The sequence below is a fragment of the Manacus vitellinus genome, unplaced genomic scaffold (genome assembly GCF_001715985.3).
Source record: "Manacus vitellinus isolate BGI_N305 unplaced genomic scaffold, ASM171598v3 scaffold_34_pilon, whole genome shotgun sequence".
Taxonomy (NCBI): domain Eukaryota; kingdom Metazoa; phylum Chordata; class Aves; order Passeriformes; family Pipridae; genus Manacus; species Manacus vitellinus.
In genome coordinates, this window is record NW_021940488.1 from 8,333,563 (window position 1) to 8,356,231 (window position 22,669).

Sequence of the window (22,669 nt, forward strand, 5' to 3'; positions counted from 1 at the left end):
GATTTTCAATTACAAGTCAAAATTTATGACACACTATAATAACTGTTTAAACCTTTTATACAGAAGAAGCCAGCAGTGCCAGCTCTTCGGGAGAGTGAGGTTAGCTCAGCAAATGTATTTTTCAGTTGCCTTAAAAATGACTGAGTAGCAATCACATAGGCCTTTTTTTTTGCATTCCAGCCCAGAACAGCTGTTTTAGCTCAGTAAATACATCTTTAATGAAATTACAACCTGCTCTTTTAAGTTGCACTTATAGGCACTGTCTGATTAGGTGGATATTGTACTAGAGATGAAAAGTGGCAACTGCACCAGCAGGAAGAGGTATTTGTTTTATGCATCACCCAGGCAGTGGGAGTGTAGGCAGAAAAACCAAGAGTGATGCTTCAGAACGACAGTGGTGTGAAGTTTACACAAGGTATATTGCTAAGTGTTGAGAGATTGTAGGTTATTAAATGAAGCAGAGCGGTGTCACGCAGCAGTGAAAACCACAAACAGCACAGTAAGTTTTCTTATTTGCTGAAGATTAACAATATTCATTAAAAATTGTTTGGGAAAGAGCATTCTTAAAGCATAGAGTTAAATTATATATTCCAATATGTATGTTAGCTGCAACAACACAAGTCTGTGTAGGTGTTAGTTTTACTATGTTTCTAGAACTGGATGCTTTGTACCTGAAAAGTGATTGCATCTGCAAAGTTTCGGCAGAAATACTGTGTGATAGTACTTATTGAGAAAGTACACACCTATAATTTCTGTACTTTCCTTCATGGCATCTTGTGAGCCCAAAACTAAGAGTAAAACATGAAATTTTAAAAAATACGTTACTGTCCTTCCAGATGAGAATCTTTGAAATGGATTTAAATGCAACTGGCAGCAAACCTTATCCTAATGAACTCAGAAAAGCTGGATTCCTTAAGAGGACATCTAGAAAGGCCCTGATGGCCAGAGAAGTTCTGCATTTGTATTTCTCCAATGTGGTGGGTTGACCCTGACTGGATGCCAACTGTCCACCAAAACCTTTCTGTTATTTCCCTCCTCATCTGAACAGGGCAGAGAAAATATAACGAAAAGCTCATGGGTCAAGATACGAATGGGAAGATCACTCACCAGTTACTGCCATGGGCAAAACAGACTTGATGTGGGCAAAAATTAGTTCAATTTATTATCAACCAAATCAGAATAAGATAACGAGACATAGAACCAACCCTTAAAAACATCTCCTCCCTGCCTTCTTCCCGGGCTCTGCTTCACCCTCGATTTTCTCTGCCTGCCCCCTCAGAGCAGAGTAGGGGGTGGGGAACGGGGGTTACAGTCAGTTCATCACATGTTGTCTCTACCACTTCTTCCTCAGGGGAAAGACTCCTCAGACCCTTCCCTTGCTCCAGTGCAGGGATTCTCCCACAGGCTCACAACCTCCTCCAGGCATCCTCCTGCTCCACTGTGGGGTCCTCCACGGGCTGCAGGTGGATCTTGCTCTGCCATGGACCTCCATGTGCTGCAGAGGCACAGCTGTCTCACCACAGTCTGCACCCTGGTCTGTAGGGGAATCTCAGCTCAGGAACCTGGAACACCCCCCCCACTCCTTCTTCACTGCTCTGGGTGTCTGCAGAGTTGTTGCTCTCTCATGAGAGCTTTGGTGGGAACCTTGCATCTAATCAGGGTTCAACCCACCGCATTCATAATGGCAGGATAAGGCCCTGTAAGCAAGAGAGACAGTAATTTTTGAGAGTAAACAGCAGTGCTACATAATTCCATTTATATTCTGTGGATGGGATAGTGAGGTATTTAACTACAGCCCCCTCTAGATACAACGAAGGGGAGACTGACCTTTCAATGAAATATGAGTTAATAACACTACAGTGCTGTGTGCTTTGTTCGAGTTAATATCTGTGCTGATTGTAACAAAATGCAGCCTAATGTGTATTGAAAATTAATTAAAGAGTGTGTTTTAGTAGTGTAATGGATATAATCTTTGGTTACATCAGCAAATTTCTATTGCAATTAATGACAATTAATGGTTTTAAATAAAGGGTCGGGGGGAAAGGATGTTTTTCATATTAGCTATATGACATGCACTGTTTGTCACTTCTGGTTAGATCCTGTATGATTTGCATGTCCATCTTTTTTTTTTTTTTCCCTAAGCTAAAGCATTAAGGAGAGATTAAGTCCCTTTATGAGGAGCGTAGGGGAGAAGATTGGATGTTCTTAACAGCTTGTCAAAAGGAGACAGTGAAAGAAAGAGATTTAATATGCTGTTTGTGTCCTTACATACATCTGGAGGGAGCAGAGATGGTTTGTAGAGGATGTTACCATGGGTGTAGTGCAGCACACAGCTGGCACAGAGTGAGCTACTCTGCAGCTTGTAGAGTCTGTGGATCCTGAGTGAACACAGGCAGATCTCAGCAAAGTGCAGTGTAAGCATCTTTTTGCTGTTGTGTTGAACCATTTGAGGAAACTTCTGTAAAGCCAGAGATATCATTTAGAGATAAGGAGGTGATGAGAGGTGAAATAGATGCAGGGATTGGTTAATTTTGTGTATATAGCATCAAGATGATGTACACCAGTGCTTGTGGGGTACCTCCTTCTCTTGTACTTTTGGTTGAGCATCCCTTTTCTCTGGTTGATATTTTGCCTGTCACTGATCGCTTCCTACTCTGTAAGTGAAAAACTACTTCTTATACTTTTATGAGAAATACAAGGCCAAGTGAATGTGTAAATGAGAGTATTTTTTATGTTCTAAATCCCCCAAAGCTTGACATTGAATAAATTCCTATAATTGCATCATCTCACAGTTACCCCAGAGGTCTGAAATTTAACCCACTAGTTATCTGCCATTCCATTTGTCTGAAATATTAAATGCTGTGAGCAAAAGTGTTAGATGTGTGGCTCTGCTAGACTGATCAGTAGAGAAATGGTTAATAACACTGACATTTAAATTGGCTTCATGTTAAGTGTCAGTTCTCACCACAGAGCTGAAGAAGAGCTATTGTTTCAGGCAGTCTGTTTGCAGATTCATGAAAACAGTCTCCAGTTGCTTACATAAGGGTCAAGGTGGGAAAAATAGCTTTACAACTCCATGGACAGCATCCATAAAGGAATTGTGTCAACTAGCACTCCTGCCTGCGTGTTTTCTCTTTATGCTGTGTGAACCATTGGTGATCTATGAAGTGATCACTGACAGTGCACTTGAAATAGTATTGTTACAGGGAAATGTTTGTTTTGGTTTTGGTTTGAATTTTTTTTTATTCTCTTATTTAACATCCTAAAGTAGTTAAATTTCAGGGAATTAATGAAGTCACTGGCAGAGCTCAGAAACAAAATACAATGCCAGTAGTAGTAGCCTCGAACTTGGGTTTCTCTGAATTTTCCGCTCATAGAAGGCTGAAGTAAAAAAAAAAAATCTTGTAGGAAGGAGACACAGTAAAATTTAATGTAGAATTTCACTCAAAATACTCATTCTAGTGCTTGAATCTTCTTTACTATCAGAAAAGCAAAGTATACTGAGTAAAAACTTAATGATCACATAGTTTATACACTGCATTTATAAATTTTAGAATATTTAGGTAGCCATCTTTCTTGAAAAGTATAAGAATACCAAACAGTTTAATCTCACTGTAATCAGTTTATTGACTATTAAAATATAGAATGAAAAAGTAAAGATAATTAACTATGCAATTTTTCTATCAAACCCTCAGGAGAGCAGGGAGAGGGAAGCTGGCAGTCATGTTCAAGTGGGAGTAAGAGTCAAGAACTCTGACTATTGATGCTACTGAGATGGGTGGCCTGCAGGGATTTCTTCTGCATTAACACATTCCATCCCTGCATGGGATACTAAAGTTGTCATCTCTGTCAAAAACAAATAAACTTACACAATCAGTGAAAAAACCTCAGTGGTAAAGTTTTAACCCTGAGAATTATTTTAAGTTTCTATTGGTAAGTCCTACATTGATAATTGCTTAACATTAGCAAAATGTACTTTTTAAGAATATGACTTCTGGCTCAACTGCAACGTTGAAGGCAGTTTCATTAAAACATTAACATGACTTCATCTTTAATTACCACTTCAAGGTTGGTTACTGATTCGAAATACTGATTAGAAAATACTTCAGTTCTCTGACAAGTTATGGTAATCGTTTATCATGCTTAAGGCAAATAATAATAGATAGGCAAACACAAACTCTGTTTATTTCAAACTACTTATGATCTATGTGCTCATGTTAAAAAAAAATGCATCAAGCCAAGTTTAGTGAGTGCCAGATGCTGGTCTGGACTCAGATCTTCTTACTTTGTTCCAATCCTTGAAGTATCATTTCAGTTTTTCAAACCCAGAAATGGATGAAACCAGACAACTCTGAGAATCAAAGGTACTTTTCTGACGGATGAATTTATGACATGCACATTAATAATACAAATTTCCCCAAGTGCCTGAGAAATGTGTCTCAGCTGTGAGGGAAAGGACTGCTTCTGGTGATGGGAGGATGGGTCTCCATGCCAAGCCATTACGTGGTCTCTTAGATCATACTTCCACTGACGCTCCAGTTTCTGAAATATGGAGCCATGTCTGGAACTAAAATCAAATCAGACCCCATTTTGGGTAATTATCATGTGGTAATTCCCTGTGAGTACACTTCTCTGTGCAGAGATGTAGAGGTAAAAGATGGAGCTTGCATAAGTTTAGATAGGGTTTACTGAGTCATTGATTCCCAAACATATGTTTTGTTCTTAACTTCTGTTTGTTTCCAAATTATTTCCAAGAGAATCCAAAAGCAGTCTCATTTTAATTTCTTGGTTCTCTTTTGAGAGCTTGGCTCCTGATTTTGTGAGGCACTAGTTATGTGCAGTCACACCTGTCTGTTTGCACGTAAGAGCAGTACTGCAGAGTGTAATGCTTCCAGAGAATTTGGAGAACACCATTTTCATGGACACAGGTATGGTTTCACAGTGTTGGCCCAGTGACTTTACAGTTATATACATGTTTTATGAGATTTAGGCCATTTTGTTGAATGTCTTGGTTTAAAACACAGTGCAGTGTGGGTTTGTGTTTTGTAATATTGCAAGTGAGAGTGACTACCCTAACATTTACAAATGATATGCTGATCACAACCCATAAGAGGTTTTGAACTAAAGCAGAACGTGCTGTCAGCATACTTTAAGAAAAATCAGAATAGTGAATAGTAGCCTGTGCCATATAGCTCTTTTTCTGATTTGTTGTATGGGATAAGGCCTGTGAACCCTTTTATATGACTGCTTGCCTATGTGCCTCCCAGGAAGAAATTCAAGGTAATGTCACGTATTCTCCTACCTTTCTGTGGCAGGAATGGCACAGCCAAAAGATAAATGGGAGTGCAGACATGTAGATGTTAGTGGTAGCCATCCTGTCAGCACCTTGGGGATCGCTCCCTGGTAGCTCAATTTATCACAGCTGTAAGCAGTGTCTTAAGAGACACCCAGCAGCAACTAGCCTTGATTTCAGGGGCACAACAGAGTAATTTGAGACCAGTGCACACAAATGTACACATTCGTGCTCTCTCTGTTGGCGATTCAGGTTAACTAGGGAAAGGAAACCAGAGACTCCCTTATCTTTCCCTCAGAAAGCTGTCACTCACAGAGGTCTGGGCTTCTTTCTTCTCCCGCTTGTCAGTGCATGGGATGGAAGTGAACAAAACTCCATTTGTGTAAGGGAGCTGGGAGTAGGGCATTGCCGGTGGGAACGGAGGCGCTGCTGTCTGCTTCTGGATCACACAAGGCTGAAGCAGGTAACGAGCTCACGCTTCCTATCTCACTGCAGCTTCCCTCTGGCTCCCTCCATCTGGCACAGTCTTGGAGCCAGTGAAAAGCTGTGGCACTGTGCTGGGAGCTGAAGTGCCAGCACCACAAAAGAGAAGTGGAGACAGAAGCTTAAGCCTCCTTAACTACCTCCTGTTTACTCTGGTTTTGGCCAGTAGCATCTCTCTGTTTGGGCTCCCTAATCATCCATGTTGTGAGTAATCTTGAAGCTTTGTGCGTGTTTTGCAAAATAGTCTGGCAAAGAGGCAAAAGGAAATAGAGCAAAGTCATTTTTGTGCCATCTCTAAAAAAAAAAAAAAAAATCTAAAAAAAAAAAAAAAAAAAAAGGAAAGAAAAGCCTACAATGCATACATACAAAGATTCTAATATTTTATTTATTTTATTTTATTTTATTTACAGTAATGTTTTAGAAGAAAATAGATGCCTGGTATAAACAGATTTAAATTTTTTTAAATAATGCCAGCGGCATTATTTGCAACAGTTAAGATGTGACTTTTTCCTCTTGCAAGCTCCCTTTAGCAAGAAATAAGACATTTTGAGTTGGATGTTGTTGAATTTAGTGATGAATTCTGTGAAGTTTAAAATACACTGCTAAAGCAAGTACATGCTTGTATTAACAGTTAGGCCTACTTGGACATTTAGGAGTGTAATTACTCCAACTGGAGACATATTTTCACTACCTCTGCATGTTAAAGACAAAAGAAGTGCATATATTTTTATGAACAGCTGCTTGCACATTTTTGAAAATCTGGAAACTAGAGGTTCTCTGAAACACTCTGAAAATATATTAAAAAAAAGCATGTTGCTAAATCTCTCTTTAAGTTCAGTAAATTTTTTTATCTTATTTTTTTATTTGATAACCATGGAAGATTGGTGGCTGAGTATGAACAGATACACTTTTAAATGGGGGGGGGAGGAATTATAACTGTGACAAAACCAGTTCAATTCAAGTTTATTCTTAGATACTTAAGTCAATACATTAATTCAACCTCAGTACATTAATTTGTGATAGTTAAAAACAGTCAATGTGTTTTGTTTTATTTGTTATTTAGTTGAGCAGATGGTAATGGTTTTGACACAGTTCAGTTTTTTATTTTTCTTCTTTTCTTTTCTTGAAAAAGACAAGGCTCTTTTTCCCACTTTGTCACAGCTGGTTACCAATCAATCTCAATTCACGGTACAGTGATGATAGCACATGTTGTTCAGGGGCCAAATCTGATTGGGTTGCATTTTCAGCAGTGTTTCATATCAAAAAAAATTGTGTCTGTATGGCAGTGACTGTCAGCACACTATTGTACAACTGTCATTAATCAAAACTAGCAACAATGAATGCATTCATATGTGCCAGAGACTGCCAGATTTCACTCAAAATCACCCAATTTCTATTAGAATTTCCTCACCAGCAGTGTTTTCTCATCTGCCTCTTGTTTCTCTCTTTCTTTCTTCCTTGCCAGTCCCCTGCCAGCCCCTTCCTTCTCGGGTAATTAAAGGCAGATCTGCTCTATTACTTGTAGAACAGAAATTATTTAACGTGGTGCCCAAAAGTGGCTGGTTCATATCTGACACAGACTGACTGGCTGTTTAAAAGACCTTTCCCAGCTCAATCTGATGGCTGAAGTCTAAGCTAAACCGAATGGTGAAGCACCTCTGAATGTTTAACAAAGAGAAGTACTTAAAATCAATTAGATGGCCATAAATATGTGAAGCTGATGTCTGACACCCCATGGTTTTAGCTGAATGTTAGCATTAATTGGCTAGGAGTCAGCAATATTTGGGCAATATGTCACAAGTTGTTTCTTGACACTGCACATATTTTGAAGGCATTGCCTTCTGAGTGCACTGGCTACACTGAGGAACAATTTAACCACTGCACTCTGGATTCCTGCCATTCCATGGTCAGTCCAGGAGCCTGGTAACCTCTCTCTGTGATTGGTAGTAGCAAAGGCCCTAATCTTGATTCCCAAGTGTTCAATAGCACTAATCCAGGTGAGAGTGAACTTCCACAAAAACTCAGGTGAAAACGCCTCGCTGTGGGAATACGAGGCTGTGGAACAGAGAGGGGAGGACACACTGTTCGAGGCTGCACAGGTGGATCCTGAACACATCTTCAGTCTTCACTCTTTGTTACTTCATGTGGTCCCTTCTTGCACAAACTTCTTGTGCTGCTGTGGATCAGTCTAAAAGCCAGTTTTCTTCCTTCCTGCTTCATCTGTCAGAGCTCTTCACTGAACCGTGGTGACTTCTGGGGACAGTGCGGGTGGAACAGATGACTGAGGGGCAGCGTATCAATACTTCAGGACAGCAGATGGTTATAATGTCCCATGGGCCCATCTATGTATGAATCTAATTGCTGGATGGCACATTCTGTCAGGATGGTCCAAAAACCCAGTTTGGCCTTGTAGGAGAAGCGGACTGGGAGAGCTGAATCTGTCCTTGAATTAATTGATAACTGGACCGTGAGAGCGACATGTTTTCGCCACCCTCCGTTTCACGGCCCGCGTGGGAGATGATGGCTGCACCCTTGCTCTGCGTCCTGGCATGCCATGCAGCTGGCTCCTTCCCCCAGCAGCCTTTGCACAATTTGCATGATTGGCAGGTGCAGGCATAAAGGCTGCCCGAGCCTCCAAGGCAGCTGGCTGGCATGCCGTCACCGGCACATCGGAGAGAGGAGCGAGTCAGCTGCAGCCCACAGCAGACTGGAGGGCCCTGTCCCAGGCCTCCTGCATCCCAGTTCAAGCAGCCCCTCAGTCAGATGCAGTCCTGCTGCCTCTCTGTTTTTCTCTTGGCAGCACTAAGGGAACCACAGGGATGTTATTTGTCCTATTAAAAAAAAAATAAGCAATGACTAATTGTTGCCCAGCTTTATAACTCTGATTCCTATATCCAATTCATATTTATATTACAACTGATCTTAGTTTTCTCATCTTACACGAGCTGAATACAAATTTATATTTTTAGACTCCTAGGGCTGACCTCATGTCAAGAAAATAAGCATTTTCTCTTGTCTGCAACTCTGCGGTCACCAAGGACAAGTAACTGCTCCATCAGTGTGGGATACTGTTGTCACATCCTTGAGATTTTCAAGGGGGGAAAATTTGCATTTTCTCTCTTATATAAACAGTGATTTCTGTTTGCCATTGACTAATGCAGCACAGCATGCAAAAATGACATAATTTGTGAGCAGTCAAGAAGAAATGTTCCTCAACTGCATGTGGCTGTTGAATGTAGTTGCAATAGATCTGTAGTGCTCCAGAAACGGCATGTTAAGTATTTCTAGCATCATAACTTCCCCCCCACCCAAAGGCATTATACTGACGAAAGACATATCCCTACAAGTTGCTGAAGTTTGCCATGGCATCTCCTTATTCTTCCCCTTGACCCATCTCTTACTCGTTACTTAAACCTGAGGTACTGCATGTACATACAATTAAGTGTAACTCCTAGGAAAATGGGTTTTGTATGTGTTTATGTTAACTCTGACAGAATGGTTAACCTCAATTTGGTCTTTTTAAAATTATTTCTTATTAATTAATAGAATGGACTTACTGAATACAGAATGAAGTTGTATTGTAGTGAGTGTGAAAAGATGTCTTGGCAATAATGTTGTAATTGATATCTAACTAGACCTAACAGAACTCTTAAATGCTTCAACATATAAGACCCTTTGAGTTAAAATGTTTGAAAGTCTGTTAGCATTCAGTGTTCTCTCTAGAAATCTATATTAAAGGAACCAACAGCAATCTATATTATGTACAAAAAAAATTATGTTTTCTGTTCCCAATGCATTTAAAAATGCTTACAGAGCCTGACAACCTTCCTCTAAGTAACTGCATTGCATTCTTATTCATCAAAACTTTTAAGGGTACTCTTCCATATGAACAAGTCTGTAAGTTCTTTACTGTATAGCAAAGAGAAGGTAAATCAGTCCTTCTGAAGTTATGTCATGACTGTGAATGCAGTGAGAAATAGTACTGGCATCTCCTGAAGTCTTGATTTTTCTTTAGTTTCATGCTCCTATTTCACTGTTTAGTAAATGAGAATCTGAAGCCAACTTCAGGTTCAAGATGACTTAATTTATTGTAGGCTTACTATGTGAAGAAGAAATGTTGTTGAAACTAATTTTACAAGAGAGTATTTCAAGATTAAAATACCCATACTGGAATTCAGTGTTTTCCTGATTTGGGGACCACCAAATGCACTTCATAAAAGATGAAGTCTCCCATTGACTTTAATGAGCTTTGGATGAGAGCCTAAAATAGTTTGTTAAGCATGACTTCTGCAGGATAATAACAATTTAACTGAAAATATTTTTCTGGATATAAGCACTTTAAATGCCTCGAGAATGAATGTTCACTGCATGTTGGAATACTTTGTATTAATTCACATTTTATACATCCTCATAGTTTTAGAATTATTTCAGCAAGAGAAACAAAGAAATGTAAAAAGCATAATTGAATTGTTTCTAATGTGTTTTAAGAAAGAGAAAATGTTATTGTCCACCCTTAATGAATCATTTTGGGGTATTTCTGTGAAATTGATAAATCTGCTTTAATGTACCTCTTCAATAAATGTCACATTCCAGAGTTTGAATATATTTTTTATTGTCTGCAATCGGGTAGTGTGAGATCCTACCAACATGCTCATGGTTCCCTAAGGGATTGCTGCTGTAGGGAAAAACTGTACATAAAGGGAAATTTCCAAATCAGCAAAAGGTAAAATGTGTAGCTCACACAGTTTAAAGGCATGATAAACCTGAGCTGTCATGTATTGATAACTGATGTCTGATAGCCTAATTTTATCTTATTGCTCTAGATCAAGGACAAAGTGAATGATATTATTAATAAAGCCCTAATACTGAGTGAACATAGCAATACTAATTTTATGTAAAGTTTCTAACTAATGCAGAGTGCAATAAAAATGTCACGAAGATTAATGCTTGTCGGAATTATCTAATGCCAGATAATAATTTATCTTCCAAAGTTGGCTCCAAGATAGATTCAGAGTGGCGTAATCCAGGTGGTAGTTTCTGTTCCTCTCTGTTGTCCACAAGACGAGTTTTCATCCTTTTCCTGTCCCACAGGTATGACATCAAAGACGACTACACTCTGCGCATCAAGAAAGCCATGAGCACGGACGAGGGAACCTACACTTGCATTGCTGAGAACAGAGTCGGAAAAGTGGAAGCCTCTGCCACCCTCACTGTGCGAGGTGAGTGTGTCCTGTATGGATAAATTGGTTTCTGATGGAATGGGCCACATCCTCCCCTGGCATTGTTTGGGTTTCACGTACCCTTGGGCAGTTGTGGGTGCACGGCAGTGGTTTACATCACTGGTGAAATCCCGGTCCTGGTGATATTTCAGGTAAAATTTTAATTGACTTCAATAGGATAGGATCTCCCTGCAGTTAAAGAACTGTGTTTTTATTGAAGAACAATATATATGCTTAAGCAAGCACTACATAACCGTGGGCATCAGTTTAGGCCATTATTCACGTTTCTTTCTCTTAAGAGGTACAAGGAGTATTGTAACTATATCAATGACAAACATAATGTAGATAATATTATTATGTGATTAGCTCTGCTATAATTAAACTCTCTACCATTACCCTTTATCTGCAAGATAAACCATAGCCAAAGGAAAGAGAAAATCCTAATTAAATTTTGTGAGTATTGCAAGGTAAAGACTAACATATTCTCTCCTAAAATATTTGTGGTCTATAGTACCCAGTCTGTTTATGTGCTGCTGTTTGATTTGGTAAGGAGGCTTTAAGGCTGGTAGAACAATGAGTTGACAAAATATCTTTTGTGACAGTAGATATAGACATGCTAAAGATTAAGGGGAGAGAAAAAGTTTGTAGGCTGATATTTCCATATGAGTAAACAGAATATAATAGTCATTACTACATTCCAAAAGATAAGCAGCAATTTGGCACAATGGATATCATGCAGACACTATTTCACAGTTTAGTGGTGCATGCTGACGGTTTTTGGTAGAGCTGTGAAAGGTTAATAAAAACATTTTTAGCTTTATCTGTCCTCCTCTTTTCATACACATTAAATCAAATGTTCAAAGTCTCAATGGATTGCTTTATTAGAACTAGGGTCAACTGACCCAAGAGGCCAGCTTCCATTTCCATCCATTTAATGCATGGACACAGTTCAGTTTAATTTGCTGAATTCAAAGGGACAAAAAAAAAAAGCACCAAGTGGCTTTGAAGGGGAGAGATCTTAGTATGTAACAAAGAAAAGAGAGCATTGTGATAATCCATCTGCTGAAATACTACCTCAGTGTTCACTTTAGACCATGGTGACAATGCAGCTCTTCCCGTTTTAAGCTGAAGAAATAGGTTTACCTGCTGCATGCTTATGTAAGAGATTGTTCTTCTGTATTGTGACATGAGAAAAACAGTCACCACAGCAAACTCCCAGAAATAGTCTCACCCTGTTCCTTTGTCACAGGCAGGATCACAGTATCCCATAAATCTGGTAACCAATTCAGTAGCCTTTAAACACTCCTGTAACTGTGTCCACTGTGTACATTACTGGAGCAAGCCTTTCAGATTTGCTACCCAGACGTGTGATATAAACAATAGTTAGAACCAAGACAAAAAATCCTTTGAAATCACCCAAGCTTGAACACAATGAAAAGTGAAACAACAGAAAAAAACTCGAGGAAATACATAATTTAATTGATTTTCCCACAAAAAAGCAGATTTTTATTGTCTTGTGTATTTTTCCTCCTGGGTTTGTCATTTATGGTCAAATACATAATGTTTATCCAACTCTAAGGAAGCCATGATATTATAAGCTTACTAAATGTTCAGGATATGACAGAAAATGAGAAAAGTGAAGAAATTCACCAGAGAAGTCTGTTACTCCGAATTTTCTGAAAACAAAGGACTAGGAAAACTCCCATTGACTTTAAGGGGACCATGAGCAATGGTCTTTTTAATTAAAGAAAGTCTTAATTCTGAATTCTTCAACTTTTAACAGTTTTATCTGACACTACTTTTACTGTAACCACTTGTCACGCAGAGGAGCAAAACCACTTAGCATTTCAAAATTTACCTTAAGGGTGCCTTGGTCCTTGCAGGTGCCAAATGGTTGCATATGGCAACCTGACAGCAGTGCAATCCTCAGCTCCCAGCCAGGAAGGCTGAATTACACTGTCACAAACACCAGAATCTGATGTCTGTGACTCAGACTTCAGGCCCTCCCTTGGAAAGATGCAAATCACTTACACCTTGTCTTTCTGCAGAAGAAGGAATATGTTCATAATTCTAAAAGCCAAAAAGTGTTCCAACAGATGATGGGTGAGAAAGGGCAGCAGGCTTGAAACAGTTAAATGAAGTGGGTATCCCAAAGTAGGGATAGAGCCATGGAAAGATTGAGAACTAAGAAGGTCCTTGCATGCTCTGTTACTTCTGAATCTGCATGTCTTATGTTTGACCCTAGCCTGCACATAAGCACACAGACTTGGTAATCTTCTTAAAAAGAGGAAAAAAAAAGAAAAAAATTGTGCTGTTGCTCAGCAATGTGTAACTATTTCTGCTGCTGAAACAAGGGAAGCTTTGCCTACACAGATGCAACCTGGGGTCAATTTTATATACAACTTTTCAGCTCTTCTGAAAGGGATGTCTATATTTTATTAACAGGGGGACTGGCAGCCCTCTTCCCCAGCACAAGTATAATGAAGGGCTGTCGCTATAATCAAGAAATCACTTGTTGCAGCAGCAATTTTCAATCTTGATATCAACCTGAAACAGTATTAACCTGTCGATCATTCAGCAGCAATTTTTTTAGGAAATAGAAGTTACCTAAGGAGTGATTTGGGAGGTTCTGGGTTGAAGTCCCTGTGGCCATTTCAGCCTATTTGTTATATTTTCATCAGCAGTGTCAGTGAGGAAAAAAAGAACCTGTGCTGTAAGCTTTCATGTCCTTATTGAATGAGAAAAATTGTCCTGGGCTTTCTGTAGTCCTTACTGCTGTACAGACTGGTCATGCTTAAAATTCAATTGGTGTTTGACTCAGAAAGCAAAGGCCTTGCATCTACTGGCATGACATTCGGCAGTGTGCGGCTTAAATTGATGTGTTCATCGGGATCTAAAAGTTTGTGCTAATGCAATGCAATTTTTCTTTTATCAGGCATTAACAATGATACTTGATGATGGCATGCGAAGATAATAAAAATGTTTCTCAGAGAATGGTTCCAGTCAGCTTGTTCAGATGCTATGCTCAAGTAAATGGGATAATAGTGGCACGTGACTGAGCGATAACAACAGTAAACATTTTACTCAGGCTGTCATTTGAGGGGTTAGCAATCATGGTAGTATCCATAGTGGAAGGTAACATTACACGTCATGCATTCTGACAGATATTCTTTTCTTTTTTTAATTTCTTTTTTATGTTCTCACTACACCATTGTAATGTCAACAGCTCGCCCCGTTGGTAAGTAACCATCCTTCTATCCATTTTAGCATGGCTTCATGCAATGCTTCATCTTTCATTTGCAGCAGCATTTAACTGGCTGAAACGAGCAGCCAGCGCTTAATAGTCGTTACTGTCTAACACCAGGCAAGTGATTTTGACTGACAAAGTGCTGTTTCTGAACTTTGTATTTTCTGCTGTGTCGTGTATAAACTCATTTTGCCAAATCACCAGCAAGTGCCAATCAGAGAAACGGGGGTGGGTGTGGTGATACTGAGCAAAAATCACTCATTTAGATGTTTTTAATGGTCGGTTTATGGGCCTGGTATAAAAGCCATTGAAATCAAGAGAAAGGATTGTATTGACTTTGCTGAGCTCCTACCAGGCCCTAAACGATCAGCTCATCCTGCTTTTATTGCACAGCAGTAATAGCACAGGCTTTGCATGTCCTGTCTTCCTTGTGTCTTTCAAAGAGCTCTGAAATGAAGTGGTCCTGAAATCAGAGAGGGGATGGAGTAGATTTTCGTGCTTCTTAAAAAAGTTCATCACTGATTTTTGCCTTTGGGTCATCTTGGAGTGCAGTTTGAAATGCACTGTATAGGATGCAGACTGTTTTGAAAAACAAGTCTTGAGGAAGACAACCTCTGAAGTTTTTTATTCCCACACTGAAAATTTTCCTATGCCTTTGAAATTCTGAAAATGTACAAAAAACACAGCTAAGCATAATGGAAATTTTGCAACTGTCAATAGCTGAAATTCACTTTTGGTGTTCAGAAATATCCTGAACATACTATTTAATTTTCTTTCATGGACGGTTACTCTGTGCCTATATGGATTTAGTTTAATGAGTTGCACTGCTCCTCTGATTTTTGTAGCTTGTGTTTAGATGTGTCTTTTCAAATAATATGGTTACTCCAATTTTTTTGAATTAGTGTAAAAAGTTAGTACTGCTGTTTATGGAGATTGCTGAGTGGGTTGGTCTTTATTTATTTAGTCAAAACTTTTGCTAGATATGTGTTTGACCTAAGTCTGTGAGTTTGAAGTCATCTCAGCTCTTCACTGTTCCGAGTTTGGAGGAAGAAAGGTTAGAATAATTAAAAGATAAAATCCAGGTTAGGCCTGTTTTTCCAGAACCAAGGTGATCCCATCTTATTAGCTTCCTTGAACTAGCAAATATAGAGCCAAGCCAAATACCTCCACAGCCATGGCATGGCTTATCCAAGCCTGGAGAATTCCCTGTACAGAATAGAAATTCACTCTTTTCCATTCGAGGTTTTGATAGCAAGCTTTAAATCCAAATCACTACTGTATTACTTTGGCATTATGCTGGTTCTTAAGAAATTAATTCCCAAGAGTTGTGATAGTGTAAAAATGGAGTAAACTTGCAAGAAATTTTTCCATTTCTTAGAAAGTGCAGCATGAATTTAGTGTGCTTTTAAGATAAATCTTTCATGTCAGGGGATGCTGCTTCTTCATGTACTAAGAAATGCTAAGGATTAAAACTATTTTACTTCTAGGTATTTTTCTCACTTTGCTGACTTTTAAAAAAAAGGGAAGAAAAAAAATCACAAAGTAGAGACCATTTCAGGCTGTGTGAAAGCCATATTAAACAGATGACTGGAGATTCACAAGAAAATGATGGGTTTCAGCAGTGTTGATGGTGTCTCATTTCAGAGCACTGATTCTTTTTTAAGGCTTTTCAGACCATTGAGTCATCCCTGATTCCATCTCCAAAGCTTATTCAGCAGCTCTTGGTCTCCATTTACTTTATGTCCAGGTATATGATCCCTTTGTGTGATCATGCTGAGCTCAATTTCACATATTCCCTGCCTAGGCTATTTTATTTTGTTGCAAGAGAACATTCTTCTTTTACATCATTTATTCAGGAAACTAAAATTAGAGTGGTTGATCTGAAAATAATTATCGCATGGGCACATGGTCTTTATCAAATTATTTAATTTCCAAATTATCTTTGTGACTTGTGAAAAGATTGTTGAGTAACTAAGTCCAACCCCAAAGATATTTGACATATATGACTCCCATACAAGTGTGTATGTCGTCATTACTGTGTAGAAGCAGATCATTGTATGTCAATCACTTTTATGAGATCCTGTACCTCCAGACAATGATAGTGTCTACCTTTATTGACATTTGTGCTTGAGTACCTGAAATCAAGCTGATTTCTACAGTTCATAGCTCTGTTCCACTCTAGAACAGGCAAAGCATGCAACTACCTAACCTGATTTTTTTTCAAATTTAAAGCCTGGTAAGGCAAACCAAAGTGGCTTCCCTCTCCACCAAGAAACCCAAGTGATCCTCTGTTAAAACTGTCATTTGACAAGAATGGTGAGTCGAATAGCATTTGTAGCATTGTTTTATTCAGGAAGTTAACTGGAAGGCAGAGCAAAAATACCTCTCCTTGCCAAAAGGAAGCTAAAGCAAACACTACTTAATGTTATTAAGCTCACAGCTCTCTAGGAGATTGACATTTTAACAGAAGTATATTTATATATTTATGTATATGTTAAAGTGTAGGGGAGCCATTTAAAAGTTTATATTCTTTTGTGACACCAGAGAATTATCTAGGTACTTCTACCTTTCATCACTGTCTCTAATTCAAAGCAGACATGTTTTGTCTTTATTGTGATTTAAACAAGACCAAGCAATTCTTTTTTTTCCAATGTCTTGTCACCAAAGAATAGACAAATACATTTTTAATGTTCCAGGATTGTAATCCTTGTTGCGAATGGAATAATTTTTGTTTTCTGGTGAGTTTTTGTCTGTTTCAAATATTTCTATTTTGATATTTTTATTTAAATTTCAACTTGAGTGAAAATTCAAGAGTGGGGCTGCCAGTGACCATCTTTGGTTCAAGCAGCTATTAACAAATGGTATATACTACATAGATAAAATGAGGTATGGTTCTGCTCGAGGTGGATGGCAGCTGGTGAATTTAACAGCTCTATGCCAGATTATTCATCATGGTTGAATTCGCTGCTAGGAATAAATGCGTTGCCCGTTTCTAAAATAGATGTTCTCTTATTTATAACCTTTTGAAAAGATTTCCGACAGGATTCGCAACAGATGGGTTTAGGAAACAAGATATTATCTCTATTTAGACCTTTTTCTGGAGTTACTTCACTCATTAGATGGATTTTTCCAGATGAATTTTCTCACTTTTGCATTCTGCTGTATTTCTTATGGCAGCTGGGCAGGAGAGTAACTGCTAAAAGAAGAACAATAGTTGGGAAGAGCCCAAAAGTTTCATATATTCCCATTGACAATGACACTATTTTAGAAGCAGTTACACACTGCTTTGAGACAGAAGACCTTCAAATAGAAGATCTATGAAGATCTGTCTGATGTCCCAGTTACTTTTTTAATAATCATTCAAAAAATCATTCAGATGACAGAGTGCTGCTCAGTTTGCAAATTGATTTCAACTAAGTCCGAGTGAAAAGTCAGTTCTTTGCATTTCAGTTGCTTTACAGTAAGTCAAGTTTACTCAGTTTGTTGTCATATGCTATAACTCATCTTCCCAGAAAGAAGTGACTTGCAGCAAAAAGCGGGACAGTTTTGCCACCTGGATAAAAATCAAGTATTTGGAATTAACTAAGGAAGTAAAGGGAGACCAAGTTACAAAATCTTAACTTCCCTACCATGTTGGAGAAGAGACAAACAGATAAGACACCTGCTAGGAATTTTCCAAATTTCTCATTAATTAAATATAACCTATTCATATTTAAGTGCAATGTGACTCTGATGCATTTCATTCCGAACTGGGAAGTTTTCCCAACATAAATCAGCCTGGCATGACTTAGTGGTCTATTAGGGATGGTAGAACATGAAACATAATAGAAAGGGCTGTATATTATACAAGGTTGTATTAGGTGTTGTGGCTAGAAATTACATTGCTCAGACGGTTCAGATTGGTTAAGCGAGAGAGAATTCTCTTTGCTCTCCTTCATCCCAACTCTTTCAGGGAAAATCTATATAGGATGAATGTTCTTTATTTTTATTACGTTCATGAACATATCACCTTCACTTGAGACACTGAGGATATATAAAATATCAGTTATGTCGATTGGTGTGTGACAGAAGAGATGAGATCATGCTTGGCACTACGGTGCCATCTTTCAGTGGCACAAATCTCCAGTCTATATCAAAACGTGCTGTGTTGCCTCTCAGCTGCCACATACAGAAATTTTCAGAAGAGGGTAAGGACACCAAGGGACACTAAGCTTTTTGGATCTGTTTCTTCCTTAAATGAAGGAATAAGACATCATAATTGTTTAAAAAATAGGCAAATTCTTCAGATTAAAGAAAAAAGGTTGCCATAAATTGGAATTCAGATTTCTTCGTATACCGGTAAGAGATTAAAATATGGAGCTAACTTGTTCTGGTATTTCATAGGCTTTTAAAGAGCAATCTAAAAATCTTGAAGTCCTTAGCATGTCTACTTTGACAAAAGTTTACTAGCTGAACTTAAGTTGAATCATAAATTTCGGATGTCATAGAAATAGACTTTGCAATGTGTGGGCCAGAATGGCTCTGCAAGTGGACACTGAGCACATTAACCACCAAGCATTTAAGTGTTGGTCCACAAAACTCAGCTTCATTTCCAGCTCCTCCAAATCTTCTTGGGTTTGCCAGATAGAGGTCAAAACAGAAAAACAGAAGATTTGATGGAGGATTCTTCTTCGAAGATAAGCATGAAAAATGACAGTGTATGTTCTTGAATTATTAGCATGTCATACTGTGGCATCCTGCTCATTCCACTGTGGCTCCAGGTGCCAGTTCTCATGCTGTTTCTCTTAGAGAAAACCCACTTACAGCAAATGCAGGAAATAAGTGATCAAGCACCCTATTTTTATTTATTTTCTTTTTTTTTTAATTGCTGAACTCTAGCTCGGGAAAATTTTAAGAAGTTTAATGCATACATTTTTTTAATTTTGCCAAAACATGCTCAAATCATGGGAATTATTTTCTTACTTCAGTGACTTCTGAGTATCTCCCTAAGTCTTTGAAGATTAGTGTATAAAAAAGGTCTTTAGATGTGTTGCTCTCCCCAAACTTTTCCCTTCCTTTCTTGTAAAAGGAGAAATCGCTTACTTTACTTGTAGAGGAACATGAAAATCAATACATTAATCCATTCACTTTTCGTTTTACTTTCTTTTCTGAATTGCTGCCAACCATAATGCAGTTTGGATATTATCTCAGTGTTATTCAACAACAAAACTATTGTATGCCCTATTCCTTGAATGCTGGCATTGTCAGTCAAAATAAATAGTCATTTCTCTTTCTCCTTTTCCTCTCATCATTTAACAGTTGCCCAAATTGAGCAGAGTATCTCTTCTCAACCTTATTTATTCTCAAGTGTAAACAAACCAGGAATTTGTCATCTTTTTCACTATAGAGGGAACCTATTATCCTATCCAGGCTCTTTACTCTTTTCATCTCCTTAGCTCTTCTCTTCAACATGTGAATTCATGTTTTTTTGAAGATTACACTTGTTATTTTGACGAAATCTTACTGTATCAGCAAGGGGTATGCTTTTCCTTTCTAAACATATTACCAGCAAACCCTCCTGCTCTCTCCTGCGAAAAAAAGGAATAAAGGCAGATTACATGTCTTTTTGTTGGCATAATTTGTTTTGTTTAGTAAACTCACAGAAGGTAGAGTAGCACAAGCCATCCTCTTATGGTACAGTTTACGTAGGCAAGCAGACTAAAGTATTAAGATTTTTGGAGAGCACATCTTTTCTATCTGATCTGAGCAAAAGGTACATCCTGAATCTCAGACACTTGAGGAAAAAGAAAAAAATTTAAAAGGCATTATCTAACGTCAAGTCGTTGTTATGGAATAATGGAAGTTGTTGGGCAGAAGAATCAGTGCTCCCTCTCTTTATATGCATCAAAACTAAGTGAAGGACTTTCTAGATGGGATTTTCCAGCAGAATCTGTAAGGTGAAGGGGCTGCTTAAAAGACATGACTGGGCAAGATAGAATAAAATAGAGATGTATGACTGAATGAGAACAGGCTGCAGTCAAATGCTGAGATGAAATTATGACCAGGTATTTAAACTGAATATTTAAATGCACTGTAAAACAAAGAGAAGGAGAGGGTCAGGAAAAGTGGTAGTGATGAACTGAGAGCATTGGAAATGGGGATGTGGGATCAGAAAGTAGATGTCCTTCTGTTCAGCTATGTAAGAGACAGAGTTGGATTCTTTAAAATTATTCTCAAAGTTTTGTTTTATTAACATTATTCCTAGGGAAGAATGAGGAACAAATCTGTTTTTTCTGCCATGAAGGTTTATCCCACTTCATTCTTTTAGGTCATTCAGGGATAAAAGAGAGATTCTACATGTCAAAATATATAGGACAGTTAGTGTTTTTTATTTATTGATTCTCTAGACTTCTTTCACCTCTTGCAAAGAAAGAAAAAAGTGTTTATGCTTCCATGCTTTAAGAGATTATCTGCTTCAGTGTTTCAGAGCAACTGAAGGATAAAAATGTTGTTATATGTGAAATTCAGAACCTGAATTTAAATTGAAAATTAGAACAATTAGTATGAAGGAAGGTTTAGCATTCTCAGATGATTGAAGTGTGGTCTTTTCACACCGTCGTGTTTTTACACGGTTCATCTGAAAACAGCAAACAAACCAAAAAAAAAAAAAAAATGGAATTTCTCACTTTCCATGAGACAAGAGCAGAATGAAGGACACTTGCAGGAGAACTGGTCCTGGCAGTAAACTTGCTGAGACCCCACTTCCCCCTCTCCACTTCTTGCTCTGATATCTGAGCTATGGATTACTGGAACTTCCCCAGGTTATGGGAAACTGCTTTTCAGAAGACTCCAAACCAGGCAGCTGCTTTGCCACCTCCACCCATATCATTTTAAAATAATGTCATGGGTCTAGTGAAGGACTTCATGAATCACTTGTTAACCCCATAACCCACCCATTCCTCTGGTTTTTGGCAGAATCGTTCACCTGAAGAAGAAATCATGAAACAAAGGAAACACTATAAATGAACAAGCAAGAGGACATGGTTTTAAAAAAGAATTCCCACAAAATGAGATCTGTGTATTTGTTTCAAAGACCACTGCACTCATGCAGCCTAGGGAATAGTTATAGATTCCTATGTTAACATGATGCTCATGGCAGATTAAAAAAGGAAACTCATTTTCCAGGTAACTCAGCTCTAACTCGTGTGCTAAAAAGTTCCTGCCTTCCCCGTGTGTTAACACATCTAATCATTGGAGCACACCATAAGATTATGCCTTTTCCCTTTAAAGAGAATGATCATCCTCAACTTCCATTAATTTATCCCTGATAAGAAAGATCTGAATTAGTAATAGGCCTAAGTTGTCTCAGTCTTCTGTAATGGCTCCCGTGTCAGAGGCTACACCCTTGATTTATCATTAGTCATAGCTAATAGTGCACTAATAACTTTGTGTCCTAACAACCACACATCACTTTCAGTACCCATTAAGAAGATCTAAATTTACGAGGGAAGAACTGCTGAATCAGCCCCCCAGGTTTCTAGTGTTTGAGACTGCACATATTTTCTGTTTTCCTCTATTTACTCCATCATCAATAAGAGCCTTGCGAAGCGTCTTTCAAAACTTTTAGACCTTTGCATCTGCACTTTTTGGCAACTCATGCCATGCTCAGGGCAAACATTGTTACAAGGTGTGTAAGTAGGACCTTACAGGGTTTTTTTCATTTGTACCTGAAATTCCAGTATCTGCCAGACCTTCTAGACAAATTTAACCAATGACACACAAAGTCAGAGGATCGTTATTCTCTTTAAAGAGTTCCTGTACTGCCCTTCAATTATCTGAGCTGATATCAGGAACTAGCAAAACAATCCTACAAGTAAGTAGTCTTACTCCATAGATGACGTCAAGGGTTACCTCCCTTTCCAAAACACATATTACTTCTCCTGGAGCTCTGGGTGCTTCTCCTATCCTCTATGTAAATGTTTTAGAAGGAAGTCTTGATCTGTATTTGGTAAGTTTGATCTCTTAAAATATCCCTGTGTATCAAAACCAGCTGAAGTGGCCACATGAATGTTTTCACTGCGGTAAGGATTTGAGAGGAGCGTTGAGATACCAGCTTCAACTCTTTGTGGGCTATGCAAAAGAAGATTGGGATGTTAGTGGAGTTTCAGAAGTCAAAAAGCAATTTGGGGAAGGTGACGTTATCGCTCTCTTGCCTCCAGACTGAGCTACTGAGTCTAACTTTGTACCAAGCCTAACTTTGATTGCCCAAATGAAATTAGTTTATCGTTCCAAATGTACAATGCTGAAAAAGAATAGGAGATGGGAATCTTCGATTGCTCTGCTGTCTCTTCCCTGCTGGAAGAAGAACTGAGATTACAGAATCTTCATGCTTTAACAACCAGTGTCTTTCTTCTTATTCCTCAAGGCTTTTTCCCCCTACCATTATCT

The 22,669-nt window shown here is 38.4% G+C and overlaps 1 protein-coding gene across 1 annotated transcript in view; it reads left to right on the forward strand.

Moving 5' to 3' along the window:
* ROBO2 (roundabout guidance receptor 2) overlaps positions 1-22,669 on the forward strand; it is an 882,996-nt gene that overhangs the window by 751,759 nt on the left and 108,568 nt on the right. Inside the window, exons 6-7 of the mRNA XM_025895584.2 lie at positions 10,868-10,995; positions 14,222-14,233. Coding sequence (XP_025751369.1) covers positions 10,868-10,995; positions 14,222-14,233 — 140 coding nt within the window. The remainder of the gene's footprint in view (positions 1-10,867; positions 10,996-14,221; positions 14,234-22,669) is intronic.